This window comes from Schistocerca gregaria, chromosome 2, assembly GCF_023897955.1.
Source record: "Schistocerca gregaria isolate iqSchGreg1 chromosome 2, iqSchGreg1.2, whole genome shotgun sequence".
Lineage (NCBI taxonomy): Eukaryota > Metazoa > Arthropoda > Insecta > Orthoptera > Acrididae > Schistocerca > Schistocerca gregaria.
In genome coordinates, this window is record NC_064921.1 from 975,480,722 (window position 1) to 975,506,721 (window position 26,000).

The 26,000-nt window shown below is 43.3% G+C and overlaps 1 protein-coding gene across 1 annotated transcript in view; it reads right to left on the reverse strand.

The window, feature by feature from the left end:
• The window catches only part of LOC126335454 (chaoptin-like), a gene marked incomplete at its 5' end in the record, with an annotated part of 146,613 nt that extends 129,830 nt beyond the window's left edge, over positions 1 to 16,783 (reverse strand). Inside the window, one exon of the mRNA XM_049998745.1 lies at positions 16,714 to 16,783. Coding sequence (XP_049854702.1) covers positions 16,714 to 16,783 — 70 coding nt within the window. The remainder of the gene's footprint in view (positions 1 to 16,713) is intronic.
• Positions 16,784 to 26,000: the final 9,217 nt, after the last annotated feature.

The following is a 26,000-nucleotide window of genomic DNA, read 5'->3' on the forward strand; positions in this document are numbered from 1 at the left end:
ATACTACATGTCTATAATTTTGAAAAGTATCCAACTATTTCGCCGTACGAAGTGCTAGTCCAAGGATATAGCGTAACGCCATTAAGTTTGGAACTTCAGTTAGATCGAAACTACAGTAGTAGCAGAGTAATAGAATAATAGCTTTCAGCAGCTTAGTGTGGTTATTTTAGAAGAAATTGTCTTCTTTGCAAGGAATGTTGCGTAATTTTATGAATGTATTACAGAGAGGGAAGACAGTTATTAGTTCATGTGGTATGTTTATGTTAACAACAGCGATTCGTTTTTGTACTGTTGAAGTGGGAAACGCAGTACTGGCATGCGGAACCATTTATCGCTTTGCAATAACTTTGAAATACCTCATTCATAAATGATAACTTTCCCGGAACGTGTCAATTAAACCAGCTGAATATGGAACATGTAAATTCAATTAATGACAGTGACATTAAACTCTTTATAATTACACTCCTGGAAATTGAAATAAGAACACCGTGAATTCATTGTCCCAGGAAGGGGAAACTTTATTGACACATTCCTGGGGTCAGATACATCACATGATCACACTGACAGAATCACAGGCACATACACACAGGCAACAGAGCATGCACAATGTCGGCACTAGTACAGTGTATATCCACCTTTCGCAGCAATGCAGGCTGCTATTCTCCCATGGAGACGATCGTAGAGATGCTGGATGTAGTCCTGTGGAACGGCTTGCCATACCATTTCCCCCTGGCGCCTCAGTTGGACCAGCGTTCGTGCTGGACGTGCAGACCGCGTGAGACGACGCTTCATCCAGTCCCAAACATGCTCAATGGGGGACAGATCCGGAGATCTTGCTGGCCAGGGTAGTTGACTTACACCTTCTAGAGCACGTTGGGTGGCACGGGATACATGCGGACGTGCATTGTCCTGTTGGAACAGCAAGTTCCCTTGCCGGTCTAAGAATGGTAGAACGATGGGTTCGATGACGGTGTGGATGTACCGTGCACTATTCAGTGTCCCCTCGACGATCACCAGAGGTGTACGGCCAGTGTAGGAGATCGCTCCCCACACCATGATGCCGGGTGTTGGCCCTGTGTGCCTCTGTCGTATACAGTCCTGATTGTGGTGGTCACCTGCACGGCGCCAAACACGCATACGACCATCATTGGCACCAAGGCAGAAGCGACTCTCATCGCTGAAGACGACACGTCTCCATTCGTCCCTCCATTCACGCCTGTCGCGACACCACTGGAGGCAGGCTGCACGATGTTGGGGCGTGAGCGGAAGACGGCCTAACGGTGTGCGGGACCGTAGCCCAGCTTCATGGAGACGGTTGCGAATGGTCCTCGCCGATACCCCAGGAGCAACAGTGTCCCTAATTTGCTGGGAAGGGGCGGTGCGGTCTCCTACGGCACTGCGTAGGATCCTACGGTCTTGGCGTGCATCCGTGCGTCGCTGCGATCCGGTCCCAGGTCGACGGGCACGTGCACCTTCCGCCGACCACTGGCGACAACATCGATGTACTGTGGAGACCTCACGCCCCACGTGTTGAGCAATTCGGCGGTACGTCCACCCGGCCTCCCGCATGCCCACTATACGCCCTCGCTCAAAGTCCGTCAACTGCACATACGGTTCACGTCCACGCTGTAGCGGCATGCTACCAGTGTTAAAGACTGCGATGGAGCTCCGTATGCCACGGCAAACTGGCTGACACTGACAGCGGCGGTGCACAAATGCTGCGCAGCTAGCGCCATTCGACGGCCAACACCGCGGTTCCTGGTGTGTCCGCTGTGCCGTGCGTGTGATCATTGCTTGTACAGCCCTCTCGCAGTCCCCGGAGCAAGTATGGTGGGTCTGACACACCGGTGTCAATGTGTTCTTTTTTCCATTTCCAGGAGTGTATTTCTACTACTCATTTATGAAATACGGTCGTATGAGCTAAAGTCTGACAAATGTGGTTACCTCCGTTTGCATCGAAAACAAAATTCAAATGATGTAGTCAGTTGTTAGATAAATTCTTGAAGGAAATAAGACACGAGAAACTATTTATCACGAAGAGCAAGGGGTTCAGTAGGACTGGGGTGGTGGGTAGGATTCTCTGAACGGCGTATCTTTGTCTTAACACGCATCACCACTGCTTGCGGCTAATCACGCATTCTGACCATGGGTAACAATCGTCACACCTTGATGCAATGATAAAGTACTTTAGGGATACATCAAGCAGTGTTTCAATGGGATCTGTGTGTGGTTTTGTTCCAGGTGTAATTAGTGACCCATATTGTTATCCAGCAAACAATGTCACCGTGTACATTCTATCACTATCTGGTTATGCATGTCTGGATCCTTACAAACCATTCGCAATTTTAATGCTGCCCTTTTCCGTATTTCAGACAATTAGGCTTGACACGTACTTTGTACGTAGTGATCTTTAACCAACTACTCAAACTTAAAGGTGTGACTTCCGACAGGAAATGCGACAAGAGACTCATGTGAATATACGGACGGATGTACATTTCCCGTGATAAATGACACTGTACGATATTCTACACCATTATTTGATTATAATACTGTGTCATTTCCGCAAAAGATATTAAACGCGTCCTTCGTTAAAAGCACTGCAACGGCAACACGTCCCATTAGTGAATGCCGTATTCATTCAAGTATTCCAGCCTCTCTCGGAATTTCATCGCGTTCTCCTTTGACACGCCATTGAGGTGTTGACGCATCTGGAAGCTGCTCACCGTACACAGTACGTCTGAGGTGCCACCGCAACCAAGCGTCAAGGGCGATCATGTACGGCGTCAAGATGTCCCCGACTCATATCGTCGGCAGAACAGTCGGCAATCCCTGCTGAAATGGACTGGCGCTCCATCATGCACCAGCCAGATCTGTCGTTCTCCCTGTCATAAGGTAGACACACAGTTCAGTGGAAACACCATATTTGTCTCTACGTCAGAGTGTGCTCCGGCAACTAATCATCCCACTCTGATCACCATTAGTGCCTACAAAAGCAACGATGACAAACTTCTTGTAATGAGGCAACACTTGGAAGGCAACTGTCTTCGGCCCATATACAACTATAGCACAGGCCGGTGTCACAACCTCTCATGGCATTGTCAGTGCTTAGTAACATAATTAACTTTTACCGTGTAGGAAAAATCTGTTCACTAAAATCACTGCACATGCAGCAAATGCAAAGGATAGTGCCAGTTGTTGAATAACGTACCAAGATAGCAAGTACTGTCGTTTACCCGAGACAACGTCGGCGAATCTGTCCCTCCAGGTCTGGTATTCGAAAATGCTGCTGTCTTCCTCCGTGTCAACTAGTGTGTAAAAGGCTCCAACGTTTCATTAACTCTGGAAAAGAGTGGCAACGTTTGGTTTTTCCACTGGACCTAACTGTTAGCTTTCTTTCTCGGTACATCCCTGGGGCATCTAGAACATTCCCAAGTTCCTTGACGACTGCCATCTAACCTTGTTCTTGATATGAATATGGCACTATCGAACCTCTATGCTCTCTAGTGTGACTGAACAACACGACGAACCATATGTATTCTTGGGCAATTATATTCAGTAATGGCACAGTGTCACCTGTCACGGAAATCATGCATTTCCTCTAATTTATCTGTACGAAGTCCTTATAACTATTTCCTGCACTTAATCACCGCCTGAAACTCGACATGCATACATTCACGTCCAATTTTATCCACTCATACGGGCCTCTTTTATTTGTCTCACACTGTAGATTTATATTGAAATGATGCAGTGGTGAAGATCATTATACTGACAAATGACGAATGCAATAGGGACAGAAATGTTGGAGCCGTTTACACAAATATGTCCACGAAGTTTTATTATAACAGACGATTACTTTCAAACAACATGCATGAGAAATAACATTTTGGAGTTTAGCAAAAGTGAGCAATACTTATTTCCTCAATAACTTAGTTATTTCCACAGTCACGCAGGCTAGAAGTAGTATCATACGAAGGGCGTTTGAAAAGTCCGTGCAAAGTCCGACAGATGTCACCATCGGCGCGTATCGAGGTCATGTTTAGTTAGTAGCATCTTTGGAAAGAACGCACACCAAGTTTCAGTCACATTGGTCTATTTCTTTGTGTTTGGCGTTCGTGTGAATCAAGGAAGTTGAGTGACTGTCAAAAAATGGACGAAAAAGAATTTCGTGTGGTGATTAAACATTGCTTTATGAAAGGCAAAACGACTCAGAAGACTAAAGAGAAGCTTGATAAACATTACGGTGACTATGTACTTTCGATTATAACAGTTTATAAGTGGTTTCAAAATTTTCATAATGTCCATATGGGCACAAGTGATGCTCAACGTCCTGGACGCCCTGTGGAGGTTACGACTGCAGAAATCATTGATAAAATCCATGATATGCTGATGGATGACAGAGGGGTGAATGTGCGTGCGATTGCTAGTGATGAGGGCATCTCGAATGAACGGGTACATAATATTTTGCATAAACATTTGGGCGTGGGAGAGCTATCCCCAAGATGGGTTCCGCGATTGCAAACGCTTGACCAAAACCGGAATCGTGTGAAGTGCTAAAAGGATGGTTTGCAGCTGTTCAGGAAGAATCCGCAGGACTTTGAGAGTCATTTCGTCACTGTGGATGAAACTGAGATACATTGCTATATTCTAGCCAACCAACCAACAATCTAAAAAATGGCTTACCACGGGAGAATCTGCACCAAAAAAGGCGAAGACCATTCCTTCGACCAGAAAGGTTATGGCGACTGTGTTTTGGGATTCGCAAGAGATAATCCTCATCGACTATCTGGAAAACGGTAAAACTATTACAGGTGCATATTATTCATCATTATTGGACCGTTTGAAAACCGACCTGCAAGAAAATCGCCGGCGACTGGACCGAAAAAAAGCCGTTTCCATCACGACAGTGCACCAGCACAAATCTCAGCAGTTGTGGTCGCAAAATTAATTGAAATAGGATTTCAACTCGTTTCACATCCTCCCTATTCTCCAGAATTAGCTCCCTCGGACTACTATTTGTCCTACAATTGCCGGCCGGTGTGGCCGTGCGGTTCTGGAGCTTCAGTCTGGAACCGCGTGACAGCTCGGGTCCCAGGTTTGAATCCTGCCTCGGGCATGGATGTGTGTGATGTCCTTAGGTTAGTTAGGTTTAAGTAGTTCTAAGTTCTAGGGGACTGATGACCTCAGATGTTAAGTCCCATAGTGCTCAGAGCCATTTGAACCATTTTTTTTTGGTCCTACAATTTGAATAAATGGCTGGTGGGACAAATATTTTATTCAAACGAGGTGATTGCAGCAACTAATAGCTATTTATCAGACTTGGGCAATTCCTATTGTTCGGAAGGGATCAAAAAATTAGAACAGCATTCGACGAAGTGTATGAGGAGACTATGTCGAAAAATAAAAAAGGTTTAGCTGAAATAGGTAAATAGTTTTTATTTTTGCTCGGACTTTTCGAACGCCCCTCGTGTTAACTATCCCCCAAAACTCCATTAATTTGAATTAACTACACTATCAGACTCAGGAGGTACTTCATGCCACACTAACCTTGGCCGGGGCCTTACAGAATGGCGTTAGTGGAGCGGCATGTTCTTGGCACGTCGATTTTCCAGTCGTCACTATCAGGTTTCAAATCCTGCTAGATACCTCTGCTTCATGTAGCTCTTTATAACTCTACACAATGCAGAATGGCCTCCTTTCTGTTCCTACCACCACGGAAAACTCTTGCCAGTAACGAGGATTGAGCGTCTCCCCCCCCCCCCCCCCGAATAAGTTAGACATATACATCTGCATCACAATCCGCAAGCTACCTAATGGTGTGTAGTGGAGGGTGCTTTTTGTACTACTAAGTGAACCCTCCAACCCTGTCCGCTCGAGAGAGTTCCTGAGCATAATGACTGGCGCTTCTGTGCTGACTCTAATTTCTCGAATTTTCTCATTGCGCCAGACCTATGTGATGGAAAGTAATATCTTTCCCGACTCTTCCCGTAAAGTGCTCCATCGAAATTTCAACAGTAAATCTCTCCGCGATGTACAGCTCCTCTTTTATAGCGTCTGTCAGTTTAGTTTGTTGAGGATCTCCGCAACGCTCTCGCACCGGCTAAACGATCCGGTGACGAAACGCATTGCTCTTCGTTGGATCTTCTCTATCTCTTCTAGCTGGCAGAGATCCAAGACAGATGAACAATAAGAACTTCGTGGATGGGTGATTCAAAAAGAATACCACAACTTTAGGAATTTAAAACACTGCAACGACAAAAGGCAGAGCTAAGCACTATTTGTCGGCGAATTAAGGGAGCTATAAAGTTTCATTTAGTTGTACATTTGTTCGCTTGAGGCGCTGTTGATTCCCCAATCAACTGTATGGAGAGTCCTACGAAAAAGGTTAGTTATGAAACCGTATCGTCTGAAATTGGTTCTAGCACTGTCTGCAGCTGATAAGATTAAAAGAATTGATTTCTGTGATTCTATCCTTGCTCAAATGGAAACAGATAAATCTTTCGTTTCAAAGATTGTGTTTAGTGATGAAGCAACTGTCCACACTAACGGGAAAGTCAACCGTCACTATTTCTGTATATGGGGCACTGAGAATCCGCGGGAAACATCTCAGTATGAACGTGACTCTCCTAAGGTGAACGTTTTCTGTGCCATTTCAGCCAATAAAGTTTTTGGTCCCTTTTTCTTCGAAGGTGCTACTGTAACTGGACTACAGTATCTGGAGATGTTAGAGAATTGGCTGTTCCCTCAGCTCGAACAAGAAGCACAACAATTCATATTTCAGCAGGATGGAGCGCCACCACATTGGCACTTATCTGTCCGTAACTACCTGAACGTCATCTACCCGAGGCGTTGGATCGGCCGCCAGGCAGCCCGTGACAGAGCACTTCATCACTGGCCTCCAAGAAACCCTGATCTTACCCCCTGCGATTTTTTCTTATGCGGGTATGATAAGGATATGGTGTTTCGGCCACCTCTCCCAGCCACCATTCATGATCTGAAACGAGAAATAACAGCAGCTATCCAAACAGTTACGCCTGATATGCTACAGAGAGTGTGGAACGAGTTGGAGTATCGGGTTGATATTGCTCGAGTGTCTGAAGGGGGCCATATTGAACATTTCTGAACTTGTTTGTGAGTGAAAAAAAAAACCTTTTTAAATACTCTTTGTAATGCTGTATAACAGAAGGTTATATTATGTTTCTTTCATTAAATACACATTTTTAAAGTTGTGGTATTCTTTTTGAATCACCATGTATTTCTTCACGATTCGTCCAATTAGTCTGAGACTGGCATGTGCTTTCCCCACTATTTGTTTTGTAGAGTCATTCCACTTGAGGTCGTTCTGTATATCTACTCCTACATATTTTACAGTAGATACAGTTTCCAGCGGTTTGTCATCTATACTGTAGCTCTCCAGCAGTGGATTCTTTTTCTACGTATCCGCAGTATGTTCCATTTATATATATATATATATATATATATATATATATATATATATATATTTAGTGCAAACTGTCAGAGCCTGCACCATCCATTAATTCTTTGTAGGTCATTCTACAAATCGTTACTATCCCCTGGCGTTGTTACTTTGTTACAGACAGCTGCATCATCTGCGAAAAGCCTTAAATAGCATCAGACGCTTTGTACGAGTTCATTTACAAATTTAGTAAACAATAACGCTCCTATCCTAACAAAAACATTTTACTTGTACATGATATTTAGAAAATGTGTTAGGAATAAATTTTACTTAATTACTACATTTATAAAAACAATATTTCTAAGAAAATCGATGTGAAAGACTCCTCACTTTCGATAACAAACTACCTAAAAAAAACTACACACTTAAATAAAGAAAGAAAATAATTAAAAATTAATAATAGACAAAAATATTCTTCTGTTGTCATTTTAACGATAATGTGGAAGAATATAAAAATATAAATTAGTATTAGTAACTAGCATAGAACAGAATAATGTGGCTGAACAGAGTGCAACAAAATTTAGATAAATTAGAAAATTTTTTACTGACTTAGACAACGATTCAATCATTGCCTAAATTCAGTGCAAAAATTAAGTTCGAAGGGTGGTGATATGAAAGGTGCCAGGCAAATCCAACACCTTACATGAAAACCCTGACATGATAAGCAAATCCAGTAGTATGTCACATAGCTCGGAATAAATCGTGACATTAAATTAACCAAAGTAATACGAGTAACGAGTGAGCAAATGGAATACCACAGACTAACACAAGAATGCCTAAATGCATGTCGTACCTCCCCACCGTGAGGCAGACGCAGTTCCGAGGGGAGAAACGAGGACAGAAGCCGAGAGCAGAACCGTGTTAAGCTAGGAAAGAGAGGGGCTGGGCACCCACGCCACGAGCCTACCTGTACAACTATACAACCCGCACGTTTTAGCGTCAGGCTTTTTCGCGTCTCAGGTATGTCAAGGACAACCCCCAGCCCATGTTAAAAGCTAGAGCCCGCCAGAAAAGCAGTATAGATCTTACGATAACACAAAAAGGGCCACTACCACCCGCAAGTTTTAGCGTGAGACTTTTTCGCGTGTCTGTTACATTAGGATCACTCCCCAGCCCATGTTAAAAGATAGAGCCCCCCAGAAGAACAGTATAAATCTTACGATAACGCTAAAAGGACCACACCAGCATCAGGGTTTAGAGTGAGACTTTTTCGCGTCTCTGTTACGTTGCAAACTTTAAAAACATTGCCCCACCATGAAAAGTATAACGTTTCTCGTTGGATAGACAGAATTTTTGTAGGCGGAGCTTAAGGTTAACATTGAGACCCTGATTGGTCAGATGAAAACACAGCCTGATAGTTTTTTTTAAACCAACTTCGGTAAATTGTAGTAAGGAGAAGTTAGGAGAGAGTTAGTTCCGAGACGGCGAGCTGGATGGCTGCTGCGCCGGCCGCTGCCCCCGTGAAGCTGCCTAACCAACGACAAGGTAATAACGCACGCGATGCCGCATACCAGCGCATAAAGCTTCACTCAGAACTGCAGAAGTCTCATCTGTTACACCCCCTTTTTGCGTTTAACTAGTGGCGATCGTCAATTAAAGGTCATGGTGTTCACATTTGCCACTTGAAGTAAAAATCTGAAACGCGATGATTTTTCTGTTATAAAGTAATTCAGAAGCCACATCAGCTTCTGTAATTTACGACAAGTTAGATAAGTAATTAAAGATAATTTAGGGTCAATGTAGGCCATTTTGATAGTTTTCTCTTTTGTGAAACTTAATTTAAACCTAGATTATAGATGTGATACGGCATAGGTCATCCTTCGATCCATTGTAGAACTTGGAAACCCATTCAGGGAATATTCGTTCACATTTTTGTTGAACGCAGTTGGTTTTTACCATTGTGTATTAAAAAATTTCCTTTCATCAATAGTGCAATTTATAAATGATGTTTGTGAGTAGAATAAAATTTCCAATGGTAAACTTAACTACTTTTTCGACGTTATTTTACCAGCTAACTAAAAATAAGAAAGCATTGAACCCCTTCCACTACATTTAGTTAGTATTAAGATTCTTTTACAAGGAGTGCAGTGGAGCTGACGCTGAGATCATGAAGTATTTGGTTATATCATCGCTAGTCTCAATGAACTCTTCTGAATTCTACATGTCAGGTGTGGTCTGGCGTCTCCTTACCAACAACAGGTCCCAGGTTCAAACTAGTCAATTCCCTAAAAAAACACGCTCAGATCGTCGTTGCGCGAAAGTGCTAGGGAGACACGATATATAGCAATCAGACACCACCATGAATGTTTAGAAAATTCTTGCGAGATCTACAGCACGGTCCTTCGAATTTCTACCAGCCAAGAGTTTCTAACATTTTCTTAAGTTCAATCTTTCTTTTAAAGCCACGCGTTAATCAAAGACGCCAGTGACCATAACGAAGCTTTGTAGAAGTTCGGTGACCCCTGATAGTCCAAACTAGGCATTATTGGAGCATGGTTTGCACAATTATTCTGTATACAGTCTCTTCTAGATAAATTGCCGTTGACCAGAGTCATAACAGTGGATACCCGGTAAGAGCGCTGCCCATGAAAGTCAAGGTTCCGGGTTGATTTGGCATTTCCGTACTCAGGTTTACCCTCCCAGTATAGTTCAAAACAGTGAGCACTCCGATGCAGGGTGAAAAGGCTCATCAGATTATACTAATGATTCGTAAGGTACCTTGTGCTCTACCTTCAGTTGAGCCTACATCATTATTCTACTGCATTTCGACACATATTGCTGCTTACAAGTATGTATATGTAATAACTGACTCTAGTTGGGACTCACTGATCCTCCAGCTAAATGATAAAAGACGGTTACACTTCATGAAGATCATAACTTTACATTTCTCCACATCTAGATGTAGTTGCCAATCTCTGCAGCAAGTAAACGTTTTCTTGACTTCTGATGGGATATTATCGAAATTGTTACCAGATGTAATTTCCTTATGGGGATCTGCAACAACTGGTAATAATGTGAGTTTGTGATTGACACTACCCATTAAGTCATAAATATTTAACACAAACTGAAAGGAATGTATTAGTCTCCTCTGCGGCATTTCAAATACCGCTTCAGAGTTTGTAGATAACTCTGTAGCCGAATAAGTTGCCTCGACCTGCCAGTCAAAAGTTCCTCGTTCCAATCAAAAAAGTAGTTAGATATCACACAGGAATGGTTATGCTTCAGATGATGCTTATGCGAGGACGAATACAAAGTTTCTGGAACAGCATAAACACCAAATCTATCAGGTTTCATTTTAATCACGGCAGTAGGGATATAATGTGTAAAGTTTTCAGAACCAATGATGAATTCCATAGAAAATATTAACTTGTTCCACGTAGGTCATAATGTTTGCTAGGATTCTGTTACAAATATTTACGTGACATTGTTGCTGTAGATCACAACTAGTCGCCATAGCCAAAACGCGCATAGTGGGAATGACCGATAATTCTTCATATACTCTGCCATACATAAATGATGCTCTTAAATTGCGAGGACTTTTTACAATACTGTACTAAAAAATGGTGCCCTAATATGGCTCTGAACGTAATAAAATGTACTGTGCCAAATGTAATTAAATTCGAAGTAAGTGTAATCCATCCACGGTAGATCAGAAACTTTTGTTCGACCTATTCTTGAATACTGGACCTCATTCTGGGAATTCTATCGAGTGAATCGATAGCGAAGTTAGAGAACATTCTAAGAAAGGTTGCATATTACACTATTGGCCATTAAAATTGCTACACCACAGACGTGAAATTTAACCGACAGGAAGAAGACGCTGTGAAAAGCAAATGATTAGCTTTCCGGAGCATTCACACAAGGTTGGCGCCGGTGGCGACACATACAACATGCTGACATGAGGAAAGTTTCCACCCGATTTTTCATACACAAATAACAGTTGACCGGCGTTGCCTGGTGAAACGTTGTTGTGATGCCTCGTGTAGGGAGGAGAAATGCGTACCAGTGTAGGGAGGAGAAATGCGTACCACCACGTTTCCGACTTTGATAAAGGTCGGATTGTAGCCTATCGCTTTTGCGATTTATCGTATCGCGACATTGCTGCTCGCGTTGGTCTATATCCAATTACTGTTAGCAGAGTATGGAATCGGTGGGTTCAGGGCGGTATTATGGAACCCCGAGCTGGATCCCAACGGCGTCGTATCACTAGCAGCGGAGATGACAGGCATCTCATCCGCTTGGCTGTAACGGATCGTGCAGCCACGTCTACATCCCTGAGTCAACAGATGGGGCCTTTTGCAAGACAACAACCATCTGCAGGAACAGTTCGATGACGTTTGCAGCAGCGTGGACTATCACCTCGGAGAGCATGGCTGCGGTTGCTCTTGACGCTGCATCAGAGACAGGAGCGCCTGCTATGGTGTACTCAACGACGAGCCTGGGAGCACGAATGGCAAAACATAATTTTTTCGGATGAATCCAGGCTCTGTTCTCATCCGTGTTTGGCGACATCGCGGTGAAAGCACATTGGAAGCGTGTCATCGTCATCGCCATACTGGCGTATCACCCAGCGTGATGGTATGGGGTGCCGTTGGTTACACGTCTCGGTCACCTCTTGTTCGCATTAACGGCGCTTTGAACAATGGACGTTACATGTCAGATGTGTTACGACTGTTGATAAGTACGGAGGTGTGATTACACATGTCAATCACATCGCGATTACGGGCAGCATGGGGTTCACGCCTGAGCCTCAGGACGTGCGCTAGCACAGTATGTCGGGTGTTTCAAGCGTCAATTTCGCGTCTCAACATCTCGGGAGATAATGAGAATATTGCGATGCAATCAACGCTATTGTGTATGTGCTTTGACATGCTATGGATTGCTAAAGAAAAAAATATAGGAGGTCCATTTAAAAAAAAACATACGTTTATGTTAAAAAACGCATATGCTTTCGTTGTAGAATGTTTCAAAATATATACATTCATGGGCCTCAGCCCTACATTGATACAGGTGAAAGTTGTTTTCCAATAGCTTTTATTGTTCCAGAGATATTTTGGGTGGACATGATAGCTGGGACACCCTGTATACACCCAAATTGCGTGAAAATGTAATCACATGTCACTTCTGGTATAATATATTTGTCCAATGAATACCCATTTATCATCTGCATTTCTTTTCGGTGTAGCAATTTTAATGACCAGTAGTCTATTTATCAGGTCGCTCTGCTCTTTGCGGAATTGTCCCGAACGTACACATTGAACTCTAAGGACATAGGCTTGAATACCAGTTTACTGATAACAGACACAACAAACACGTTTCAAGAAGAGCCAAGCAAATCTTTTACGACATATCCGCGATAGTGAAATTACTAAAATTTGAGTTTACACGAGGTTAATAAGAGCGGTTTTTCTGCGTATCCTGTATGAATGAAGTATGAAGAAGAATGGTGATAATGATAGAGGTACCCGACGTCAACGTGTGGTCTATATATGTAGATTTAGTTTTAAAATAATATTGTTGATACCCAAAATACAAATAAACTGCTTCTTCAAAAGTTGCTTCAAAGGTGCATGAATCTACTAGCTATCTGGAATGAGATTTTCACTCTGCAGCGGAGTGTGCGCTGATATGAAACTTCCTGGCAGATTAAAACTGTGTGGCGGACCGAGACTCGAACTCGGGACCTTTGCCTTCCGCGGGCAAGTGCTCTACCAACTGAGCTACCGAAGCACGACTCACGCCCGGTACTCACAGCTTTACTTCTGCCAGTATCCGTCTCCTACCTTCCAAACTTTACAGAAGCTCTTCTGCGAAACATGCAGAACTAGCCCTCCTGAAAGAAAGGATACTGTGGAGACATGGCTTAGCCACAGCCTGGGGGATGTTTCCAGAATGAGATTTTCACTCTGCAGCGGAGTGTGCGCTGATATGAAACTTCCTGGCAGATTAAAACTGTGTGCCCAACCGAGACTCGAACTCGGGACCTTTGCAAAGGTCCCGAGTTCGAGTCTCGGTCGGGCACACAGTTTTAATCTGCCAGGAAGTTTCATACTAGCTATCTGTTTGTTAACTGTCACCAGGCTGGAATGGAATGACATGGATTCAGAGGAGAAGATTGTTAAATGAAAAAACGTTGATGTTGAGGTACTGATTAAACACGACGCATCACATGTTCTATGACAATTATTTTATCCCCAGCATCATTGTTCTAGGATTCCTTTTTTAATGATGCCATACATATCCGTATGGCAGACAATCTTATCAATAGGTAGGTGGCAAATCAGCTAAGCATTGTCTTGAATCCAACACTGACTGCCATTAAACTGAAACGGGAGAAACAAGAACCTCCGATTTGTGACGCTACGGAGCACAACGTAGGGAGTTAATTCAGCTTTTAATCACTGCAACGTCCGGCAGTACACTCACTGCCCGCTGTGCACACGCGGCAGGGTTATCTTCAGATTTTAACAGCCAGCGCTATTTTAACCTGCTGAGATTACCTCTGCGTGCATGATAATTCCTTTTCCTTATCCCGAGAAATTTCGACACCGCTGCAGTTAACACAGCAACAACCATTACCTAAAGACCTCGAACAGTAGTGTCAAAGACGTGTTGTCGGACTTGAACAATATTATCTGATGACAATCCCGAGATGTGTATTTGCAACAGATACTCAGAGGAATGCCTGTTATGTCTTATTTGAAATGATATTGCCAGGTATTTAATGTGAGAGGCACAATATGCTGGAATTTAGCACTATTCCTCAAATGATTGAAATTATCTCACTTTTAAGACCACTTGTGTAATAGGCTTAAGTCTGTCTTTATTTATATTGTATTGTTCTCCGCGGTGATACAGTCGGATTGTTGTACTGTGCTGGCGGCGGTGGTCTCGCGGTTCTAGGCGCGCAGTCCGGAACCGTGCAACTGCGACGGTCGCAGGTTCGAATCCTGCCTCGGGCATGGATGAGTGTGATGTCCTTACGTTAGTTAGGTTTAAGTAGTTCTAAGTTCTAGGGGACTAGTGACCACAGCATTTGAGTCCCATAGTGCTGAGAGCCATTTTTTTGTTGTTGTACTGTATGCACAAATTACGGAGTGCTCAGCGCCGCGGTGTGGTTTATTGTTAAAGTTCCGAGAGCGTACGTTCCTGAAAGAATCAACCAAGATATTGGTTCCCACCTGCGTACCTCTCGCGAAAGGCCAAGCCTTGACTGATTAGCAGTTTTTCTTCCCGGGAACCATTCGTAACTCGAGCAAGAAAAGCGAGAAGTCAGACTTTTACACAAAATTCCCTCAGTCACACACTCTTTGGTGACTTACACTCTTTAGATATCGATGCACACTCATGCTAATAAATTAAGGATAATTTCAGAATGTGGTGCCACACAACTTGGCACAACACAAAACTGGTGCTAATAGCATAGGCACATAGGGAACAAACACGGACCAGATCTGTAAGTTCACGGTATTGGTGATAGTTGAGAAAACGGTCCCGAAACACATACGCAACAAAACGTCACTGTTTCCTGCGCATGTACCCTGATCACCATGCACACGTACACAGGCCACACAACGGGTTGACATACTCTGCATCAGGTGGTCGAGCAGCTGCTGGGGTGTAGCCTCCCATTCTTACACCAGTGACTGTCAGAGCTCCAGAAGTGTTCTAGGGGTTTGAAGACGTGCAGCAATACGTCGACCGAGAGCATCCTAGACGTGATCGATTGGGTTTAGGTGTGCAGAACAGGCAGGCCACTCAATTCGTGTGATATCTTCTGTTTCAAGGTACTCCTCCACGATGGCAGCTCGGTGGGGCAGTGCGTTATCATTTATCAGGAGGAAGGTAGGATCCACTGCACCTCTGAAAAGGTGGACGTACTGGTGCAAAATAACGTCTCGATACACATGACCTGTTTCAGTTCCTCTATCAAAGACATGCAGGGGTGTACTTGCACCAATCATAATCCCACCCTACACCATCAAACTATGACCTCCATATAGGTCCCTTTCATGGGAATTAAGAGGTTGGTATCTGGTTCCTGGTTCACGCCAGATGGAAACCCGGCGAGAATCACTGTTCAGACTATACCTGCACTCGTTCGTGAACATAATCTGGGACCACTGCTCCAATGACCATGTACTGTGTTCTTTTACACAAGGCTTTACGGGCTCTCCTGTGACCAGGGATCAGTGGAGTCCACCTAGCAGGTCACCAGGCGAATAAACCATGTCTGCTCAATCGTCTGTAGACTGTGTGTCTGGAGACAACTGTTTCAGTGGCTGCGGTAAGGTCACGAGCAAGGCTACCTGCAGTACTCTGTGGCCGTCTGCGGGCACTGATGGTGAGATATCGGTCTTATTGTGGTGTTGTACACTGTGGACGTCCCGTACCGTAGCGCCTGGACGCGTTTCCTGTATGCTGGAATTGTTGATATAATCTTGAGATCACACTTTGTGGCACACGGAGGGCCCACGCTACGACCTGCTGTATTTGACCAGCCTCCAGTCGCCATAGTATTCTACTCCTCATAACGTCATCACTATGTGTTTTTTGAGAAATTTTCAACACACAGTCACTAATAGCACGTCATTAAACGTCTGCACACTTACTCGCTGCACCGTACTCTGACATGCAGCAAAACACCTCTGCGCATATGGGCTGCTGCCAGCGCCATCGTGCGACAACCGCAGGTCAAATGCACCGCGTGGTCATACCACAAGGTGATTTAAACGCACAAACCGCCAACCAGAGCGTTGTTTCAACATTTATCATTATCCTTAATTTATGTGCATGAATGTAGATAAGTGACACGTAAATGACTCCATCTCACGATTATCTTCCAGCGAAGCTAAACGAGCGCCATCAAATATAAAGCTGTTGATGCACAGTACTTTCTGAGTGATTGCACACAATTAAACAGTCGCAAAAACAGTCGAAACGTCTCTGACAAGATGACGTATTCCTATACGATGACGAGCAATCACATTTTGGGAACAGGACACGTCAGTGATTCCAGGTTGACCTTTCTACATAGTTCCGAGCTATAAGAAAGAAGCGAATAATGATTGAGGCCGACGCCACAATCTGCCTTCAGTATAGTACTGTACACATAGAACAAAAGTTTATCGAATCACGGTGACCGTTTTGAAAATTAGAACCAGTATAGTTCTTTATTTACTTTCTTAATCTACTTGGTATTTGTTTAAGACGTGAAGTGAAGTAAGGCGGCAACTCACGTGGCAGACGCGAGAAGGGCACCCCGAGGCAGGTGACGTCACGCAGCGGGCGGGCGGCGTCGGCGGGCAGGGTGGTGACGCGCGCGCCCGGGCCGCCGGCCGTGCCGCCGCCGCCGTCCTTGCACGAACACATCGTGTTGAAGCCGCACGGCGCCACCTGCTCCGCACCCGACGGCATCAGGGTTGCCAACAGCAGCGACCACCGCAGCCATGGCGGCCACATCTGCGAGCAGCGCCGACCGACTGTTGAGCGTATACTCACTTTGCATTTACTAGTGTTTCACTTTATATTGGCTAATAATGCTATCCCTATGTTAGTTATGGACCACGTTTGTTGTTTGAAGATAAGAGAGAAACCGGTCACTAATGTCAACAGCTATACGCTGCGTAGGCCATCTTCTTTTGGACTGCTGTTACTGACCAGAGCTGCGGCGGTTGTAGAGCCTAAGTGTCCAATAGCTTGTGCCTGTTGCGTTGCTTGGAATTCTTGTCACCGCTGCTTCAGCTAGTCCATATGTCTATGCCCGAGAATGGAAGTCAGACATTGACAGAGTTCCGGATATAAGGGTGTGAAGTGAAAAGTGGTCGTGCATATTAACCACACGACTTTGTGTTCGTCTTACAGGTACGAGCAGCCCATACTAGCTAGCCTTCACGCATTCATTTTTATATATTTTGTGACTAAAACCCTCCTGGCCTATTAATTATTTTATATGTGACATGTAAGCACTGCTTCTGTCTTTTATTGTTAGCACTTACCCTTGTTATATAAAAAAGTATTTTCCTATAAATTTGTAACTATGTTATAGGCCATTTTAATTGTCTTAATTCTGGTGAAGGCAATCTTAGAAGTGTTGAACCCTGGACAATAAGACTATAAATAATAGTAACCGAGGGCTCATTTGTTTCAATTTTTTCTTACTAAATAGATTGCTGCTGAAACTCCATCTGAGCCCATCTAAGAAACGTCTGATGCTACAGATGTCGATTTCCCTGTAAGGTTAGGAGAAGCACACTGGCTCTAGCTGGCTTGTCGTTGGGAGCTTCAGCTGCTTACTTATTAACCGTAGTATTCTACAAAGAACTGTAGCACTCTAGGATTCCTCAAAATAGATCATGGAGCATCAAATTTCTAAAGGAAAAAGCCAGAATACTTTCTTTGGAAATAAAACGGCCAATTCCTTCCCCTACAATTTACCAATCTGGGTTTGCGCACTTTCCCTAACAAAAATTCCACAAGCAGTGTCTTGCGGCAATCGTTGGAACAGTAGTGTCGTACTAGGAGGGAAAATCAGAAGTAATAGCAGTGAACTCTCAAATGTGAAGTAAGATAGACATATCACCAACGATGGGCGCGTATATCTTTGCATGTAAATAAACCGGGCACATGTAATAAGGCAATAAATTACATGCACAGCGAACATCAAGCCTTAATCTCTTGAGTTGAAAATATGAAGAAGCAATGACAATAATTCAAGATCAATGTGTATTGAGCAGACTCGTTTTAATTTAATAGGCAAGTTAGAACATACTATTCTAAGAAACATTAGCCTTTTCCAAGAGTTCGAAACTAAAACTTCACGTCTGCCAAATAGGAAATCCGCTAAGGCCTTTTAAAAGACGAATGTAAGTGCTCAGTCTGGATATAGTGAGGATCACTGAAGTGGAACGGAAGGAAAACGAGGATGGCTGGTCAGGCGAATATAGGTTAATACCAACATCAGTGGAAAACGGTGTTACTGGAGTAGGATTCATTATTAACAGGAAGGTAGGTGAGAAAGTGAGTTACTGCGAACAGTTCAGTGATAAGGTGTTCTCGTCAGAATCGACACTTCAGGAATATATGCCGACATCACAATCCGAGGGTGAAAATAGAGAGCGAGTGTCTGAGGGCACTGAGCGGTAATCCAATGTGTAAAGTGAGATTCGAACGCGGCAGGGAAAGGAATAGGAGAAAGATGGAGAGAGACAGAAAATTGCACCTTGCACAAAATTTCAGTTAGTAATAGCGAATACACTGTTCAAAAATTTCAAGAGGTGGAGGTACACTAGCAAAAGGCCTGGAGACACGGAAGGGTTCCAGTGAAAATCACCTCATTGTCAGAAAGAGATTCCGAAATCAGATACAGGACTGAGTTAGTAATAATGAACGTTAGGCTGAAGATTAAGAGAAACCTGTGAAATCGCTGTGGAAAGAAATGGACAATGCAAGTCCTGAAGAATTATTAAGAGTTGCGTTTGATGTTCCCTAACGCTGTATATAAGGCGGTAGTGAATATCACAGTAGACATTTCAGTTGAAGAGAAATGGTCATCTCTAAAAAGGGCAATAAAACAAGTTGAAAACACAAAGATACAAAAATAGCAACGGCGAAGGAACCTTGGGTTTTTAACTACCTAATTTCAAATTTCGTGTCCAACAGTAATTTAAATGAAAAAATAGTATTACCAGTGATAAACTGAAAAATCAGCAAATGACCATGCAGCAATGGTACGCCGTTCCTGTCTGATCACTGAAGTTAAGCGCTGTCGGACTTGGCTGGCACTTGCATGGGTGAGCGCCAGGTTCTGCCGAGCGCTGTTGGCTGGTGCGGTGTACTCAGCCCTTGTGAGGCCATTTAAGGAACTCCTGAATTGAGACGTAGATCCTCCGGTCACGAAAACTGACAACGGCCGATAGAGCCGTGTCCTGACCACGTGCTCCTTCATATACGCATCCAGTGACGACCATTGCCTGAGGATGACACGGTGGTCAGTAGGTACTGTTGAGTCTTCTGAGGTCTGATCGGAGTCAAGTTTTTAACTGAAAATCGAATGCAACTGCTACTGCACCTGTTAGATTTTATAAATATCACGCGAAATAAAATTCTCTTCTTCTAGCAGCAGATTATTGAAGGGGCCTAGTTCAACCATAGGGGTACGTCAGTTGCAGTTTTAGCAAATGGCCGTCAGACACAGTCGCTTACTGCATGTCTATTTAAATAAAGTGAAACTGCTGTAGAGTAAGGAAAAAACGTTTTTGCTTACCTAGTGTAATAAAACATTTTTGGTAGTTGCTACATCACTGCTTTCAGATAACTTATTTTCGGTTATCACGTTGTATCAACGCCTGCTGCTATGAAATGCTACCGGTTTAGATATTTACTAATAATCTATATTGACAACAGATTTTTGAGTTACGTCACCCGCCTGGATAGATAGATAACTTCCGTCCCTCTCTACATAACTTTAAAATTACTAACTACACGACAGATCTCAATATACACTCCTGGAAATGGAAAAAAGAACACATTGACACCGGTGTGTCAGACCCACCATACTTGCTCCGGACACTGCGAGAGGGCTGTACAAGCAATGATCACACGCACGGCACAGCGGACACACCAGGAACCGCGGTGTTGGCCGGCGAATGGCGCTAGCTGCGCAGCATTTGTGCACCGCCGCCGTCAGTGTCAGCCAGTTTGCCGTGGCATACTGAGCTCCTTCGCAGTCTTTAACACTGGTAGCAAGCCGCGACAGCGTGGACGTGAACCGTATGTGCAGTTGACGGACATTGAGCGAGGGCGTATAATGGGCATGCGGGAGGCCGGGTGGACGTACCGCCGAATTGCTCAACACGTGGGGCGTGAGGTCTCCACAGTACATCGATGTTGTCGCCAGTGGTCGGCGGAAGGTGCACGTGCCCGTCGACCTGGGACCGGACCGCAGCGACGCACGGATGCACGCCAAGAGCGTAGGGTCCTACGCAGTGCCGTAGGGGACCGCACCGCCACTTCCCAGCAAATTAGGGACACTGTTGCTCCTGGGGTATCGGCGAGGACCATTCGCAACCGTCTCCATGAAGCTGGGCTACGGTCCCGCACACCGTTAGTCCGTCTTCCGCTCACGCCCCAACATCGTGCAGCCCGCCTCCAGTGGTGTCGCGACAGGCGTGAATGGAGGAACGAATGGAGACGTGTCGTCTTCAGCGATGAGAGTCGCTTCTGCCTTGGTGCCAATGATGGTCGTATGCGTGTTTGGCGCCGTGCAGGTGACCACCACAATCAGGACTGCATACGACCGAGGCACACAGGGCCAAAACCCGGCATCATGGTGTGGGGAACGATCTCCTACACTGGCCGTACACCTCTGGTGATCGTCGAGGGGACACTGAATAGTGCACGGTACATCCAAACCGTCATCGAACCCATCGTTCTACCATTCTTAGACCGGCAAGGGAACTTGCTGTTCCAACAGGACAATGCACGTCCGCATGTATCCCGTGCCACCCAACGTGCTCTAGAAGGTGTAAGTCAACAACCGTGGCCAGCAAGATCTCCGGATTTGTCCCCCATTGAGCATGTTTGGGACTGGATGAAGCGTCGTCTCACGCGGTCTGCACGTCCAGCACGAACGCTGGTCCAACTGAGGCGCCAGGTGGAAATGGCATGGCAAGCCGTTCCACAGGACTACATCCAGCATCTCTACGATCGTCTCCATGGGAGAATAGAATAAAACTGTTCAAAAGCTAAAAAATAAAAAGTCAGAAGGCTTAGATGATGTACCAATGTGTGTACTGAAACAATGCATAGGGATTATACAAGGCCCATTAACAAATATAATAAATGAATCCTTCACATCAGGGACATTTCCAGAGCAGCTAAAACAGGCAAGAGTTGTACCTTTGCTTAAGAAAGGTAATGCAGAAGACATAGAAAATTACCAGCCCATTTCCCTGCTGTCAGCATTCTCAAAAATAATAGAAGCAATTATGAAAGACAGATTAATGAATTATCTGAATAAATACAATCTTTTAAGCAAATCACAGTTTGGTTTTCGAAGTGGCAAAAATACGGAGTCAGCTATAGTAGAATTCACAAAAGTTGTACTTAATGCTCTTGATAAAGATGAGTGTGTCACAGGCATATTTTTGGATCTTTCTAAGGCTTTTGATACAGTCGACCACAAGATTCTATTAAATAAATTAGAAGCATTAGGAATAAGAGGGGTAGCTAATGACTGGTTTCGATCATACCTAACAGATAGGGTACAAAGAGTAGAGATAACACATACTTCAAATAGATCTAAACATTTAGTAAAATACTTATCAGAACCAAAACATATTAATATAGGGGTTCCACAAGGTAGCATATTAGGACCAATACTATTCCTGATATACATCAATGACTTTCCCAGTAGTGTTACTCATGGTGAGAAAATTCTCTTCGCTGATGACAGCAATATTATAGTCACTGAGAGAACAAGAGAACTCCTTACCGAGAAAGCAAATGAAACTCTCAAGGAAGTTTACGATTGGTCAATAAGCAACAAATTGACATTAAACATAAAGAAAACTAATGCCATGAACTTCAGTTTGAAGAGGAAAAATGACAATGTTAAATTAAATGTAGTTGGCACCTCTATAGACTGTGTAACAAATGCAAAATTTCTAGGAATGAATACTGACTCTCAGCTGAAGTGGTGCGAACACACAAAGGTACTTGCAAACAGAATGTCATCAGCATGTTATGCCCTTAGAATTCTATCATCTGTGTGTAACATGCAGTGTCTTTTAGTTACATATTATTCATATGTACACTCAATTCATAGCTATGGCATTCTTTTTTGGGGAACAAATCCACAAAATATGAACACAATTTTCAAACTCCAGAAAAGAGCCATAAGAATAATAACCAGAAATAGTAGTCGAGCTCATTGTAAAGATCTGTTCAAAACACTGGGAATTTTAACTGCTCCATGTGAACACATTTACCAGTCAGTTGTACACATCAAAAGTAACATTGGCAATTACTGCACAAACAGCTCTGTCCATGACCATGCAACAAGAGATAGACTCAACTTACATTTACCAAGAAAAAATAAACATAAAACTCAAAACAGCATTCTCTACCAAGGAATAAAACTGTACAATAAATTACCAAAAGAGATTAAAGAAATTTCAAAAATACACTTATTTAAGAAGGCAGCTAAAAAGTACCTGTTATGCAATACATTTTATACATTGAAGGATTACTTAGATAAAGCAGAGTAGGGGTTTGATAAAAAAATGTTATACAAACAAATAATAATAATAATGATGATTATAAAACATCCAATATTCCACATAACACCTTCACTTTATTATTTTTCTTCTTTTTTCCTTTCTAGAGACACTCTCCCCTCAAGCTATGCATAGCACAATACTAACACCTCTTCCTCTTTCTGAGCTCAACATCTCACTCATTATGAAGGGATGCTGACTCAGTTTTTCAGGATAGCAAATGGGAACTTGCAGTACAGAAAATGGCCCAAGGATCACCTGTGTGTGTGTGTGTGTGTGTGTGTGTGTGTGTGTGTGTGTGTGTATGTAGTGAGTGAAGTGTTATGAAACAATGTGTGTATAGTGTGTGCAGTGACTGATAGTGAAATATGAGTGAATAGTGTGGCATTACATTATTTAATGAGTTATTTGTAAATAAATTATTGTATACCAGGAGTAAAATCTAATGATTGTCTCTAACTAGAAGTCTGTAAATATATGTGTATACGAATTAGCTTATTGTAAATTGATCTAAGCTTGTAAATACTTTGACATGTCCTATATCCTTGTTAAAAGAGATCTACGGATGAATAAAACTACTACTACTACTACTACTACTAGAGGCCTGCATTGCAGCGAAAGGTGGATATACACTGTACTAGTGCCGACATTGTGCATGCTCTGTTGCCTGTGTCTATGTGCCTGTGGTTCTGTCAGTGTGATCATGTGATGTATCTGACCCCAGGAATGTGTCAATAAAGTTTCCCCTTCCTGGGACAATGAATTCACGGTGTTCTTATTTCAATTTCCAGGAGTGTATAACATTCAAACATTTTCAGAAAATCCAGTGTGTTAGTATTATCACAATACGCAACATCAAACTTCAAGCCAAAATATGTTGGGTGGTTTGATGTGTTACGAAATAAGTGTAACAAAACTGGTTGAGGAACTGGAATGCATGCATGAATGCGTGCATGTCTGAAGGGACAGTGCATCGTTCTTCTTAACAACACAGGCACAGTAATATCGTAGTTATTCGCTGATACCGGGCAGCGTCCTCACCTGTACGATAATTATATAACGTGTGTACGAGTATAGGTGGAACGTAGGAACGGCGACGTATGGAGGTTTGGGTTTGGCCGTGAGTCGTGCACTGGTAGCCAATGCGGTTAAAACGACCGCTTGGGTAAATCGAGAAATCCGGGTTCGAGTCCCGGTACGGCACCAATTTCTACTATTGTCACTCCCTGACGCAGCTAATAGTTCTTCGTATACGCAACTGCGAACACATTTCACCTATCGGGCAGATTTAGAAAATTTACATTTTGAAGAAGACTGTACATACGATCAGTATGCTGCCACCGTCATTATCTCACGTAAGGATCATGAGAATAAAATAAGATTAGAATACGGGCGTACGGAGTCATACTGAAAGTCATATTTCCGACGCTCGCTACGTGAAAGGAACACTACAGCAAATTTATAATACTGTTACGATGTACCTCCAGTACGCACTGTCCAGTGGCTTACAGAGTATCTATGTAGGCGAAGAACTTTCCTTAGTTTTTGCGTAGTACGATGAAACATGGAAGATCTCAAAAATTGGTAGCAGTGGGGTAAAATTTTGTTAACCATAGTTCTAGGACACTGTTTACATCTAGCATCATGTTCTTCCTGCTGGGAAACTGTGGGACATCTGCATATATTGATCTTTAATTTCGACATTTAGGAAAGCGAAAAAGTAAAGAATTTCGAAGAGTTCAACAAGAACGTCGAAGTTAGCATAAACAGACAGTCTTTAATTATGATAATGGAGAAACAAAATCTAAGATAGAATTACCAAAGATGACCTCTCATTTGTAAGATAGGAATTAACTTAATATCAGGGGCGTAACTAAACGTATGAGGAACTTGGGACAAATACATAAGTTGTGGCCCCTCTCTCATTCCCGTGTTACCAAGGCATAGCTCATACGCAGTATTTCATTGCAAACCCCTTCCCTCTCTCGCCATTATCTATCCTCACCAGAAACAGAGCACCCAAGAATGCCGCTCTGCACCCACTTTGGTTAAAAAGTAAAATAGGTATGAAAGGCTTTTTTAAAGACAGTTTTATTTTTTACACTTTAATAAATTTAAGTGTAATCTTAGCAGTAAATCGTCCTGCATAACAATGCCGAGCTCCTCGTCCTTACGTTTTACATGTGAGACATGTAACAAATACTACGCCCTACCCAAATCAATTTACTATTATTTTTAGGAAAATAAAACCTTCAGCTCTTTCAACAGTGTTAGGTACTGTTACATTTTTCAGGATATCTCTACATACATTACGGTTGCTTCGTACAGGTGAGCATAAACAACTCTGCTAAGTCTTGGACACTAGGCATTTTTAACCAAGTTCTTATCAACATCAATTGTGATGGAAATTGAGGAAAAACGTTGTCGGAAAAATGTCGTAAAAGATTTAAAAGCTTAGTTACAGGGTGTAAATGTGAAACAGACTGTATTGATCTGTGTGCGTCCGTAACTTCCTTCCTTCTTTCCTTCTGTGATTCCACATTTTCAGTTGTGAATAAAAAAGTGTCACTCTAATCCTAGTGGCCGGCTTTGTCAGCTTCTGGTCCTCGCGTAGCTCGCAGAAGTGCTTCTTTACCACTGTTACGCTCAATGTCCCATCTCTCACAGAAGCTGAAAGCTTCGTCAAAGAGACTGTCGAATGAGTCTTTGATGCTACCTGTTTCAGACAACGCTGTTTCTCAGAGCTCGTATGCAGCTGCAATGCACATGCTTACAGACTGACGGGGCTTACGTCCTTTGCTGATCTTTCCTAAAATGCTAGAAGCTACTGAACACATAACAAAGCTGTTAAGTCAGTTTTCGTTGTAGCACTCATCTTCGTACTTCTTGTGTTAATTAAATTTCGTCAGAGCCTTAAGAAATTCAACGAAACTTTCTTAAAGCGCACGGATGGCATTACAACTATCACCTCCCTACATTTGGTTTACTGGTTTTAGCTTTACCTTGGAATTATTCATAGAAAGCCGCGCGGTTTAACGCGCTGCTTCCGGAGAGGGAAAGCGTGCCGGTCCTCGGTATGAAGCCACCTGGCGGACAAGCGTCGAGATATGGTTTGCCTGCCAGCCTGTAGATGGTTTCTAAGGCGGTTTTCCATCTGCCTTGGCGAATGCGGGCTGGTTCCCCTCATTATGTCAGCGATTGTTGCGCAAACACTGTCTCCGCTTGCGCGTACACCATACTTACTCGCT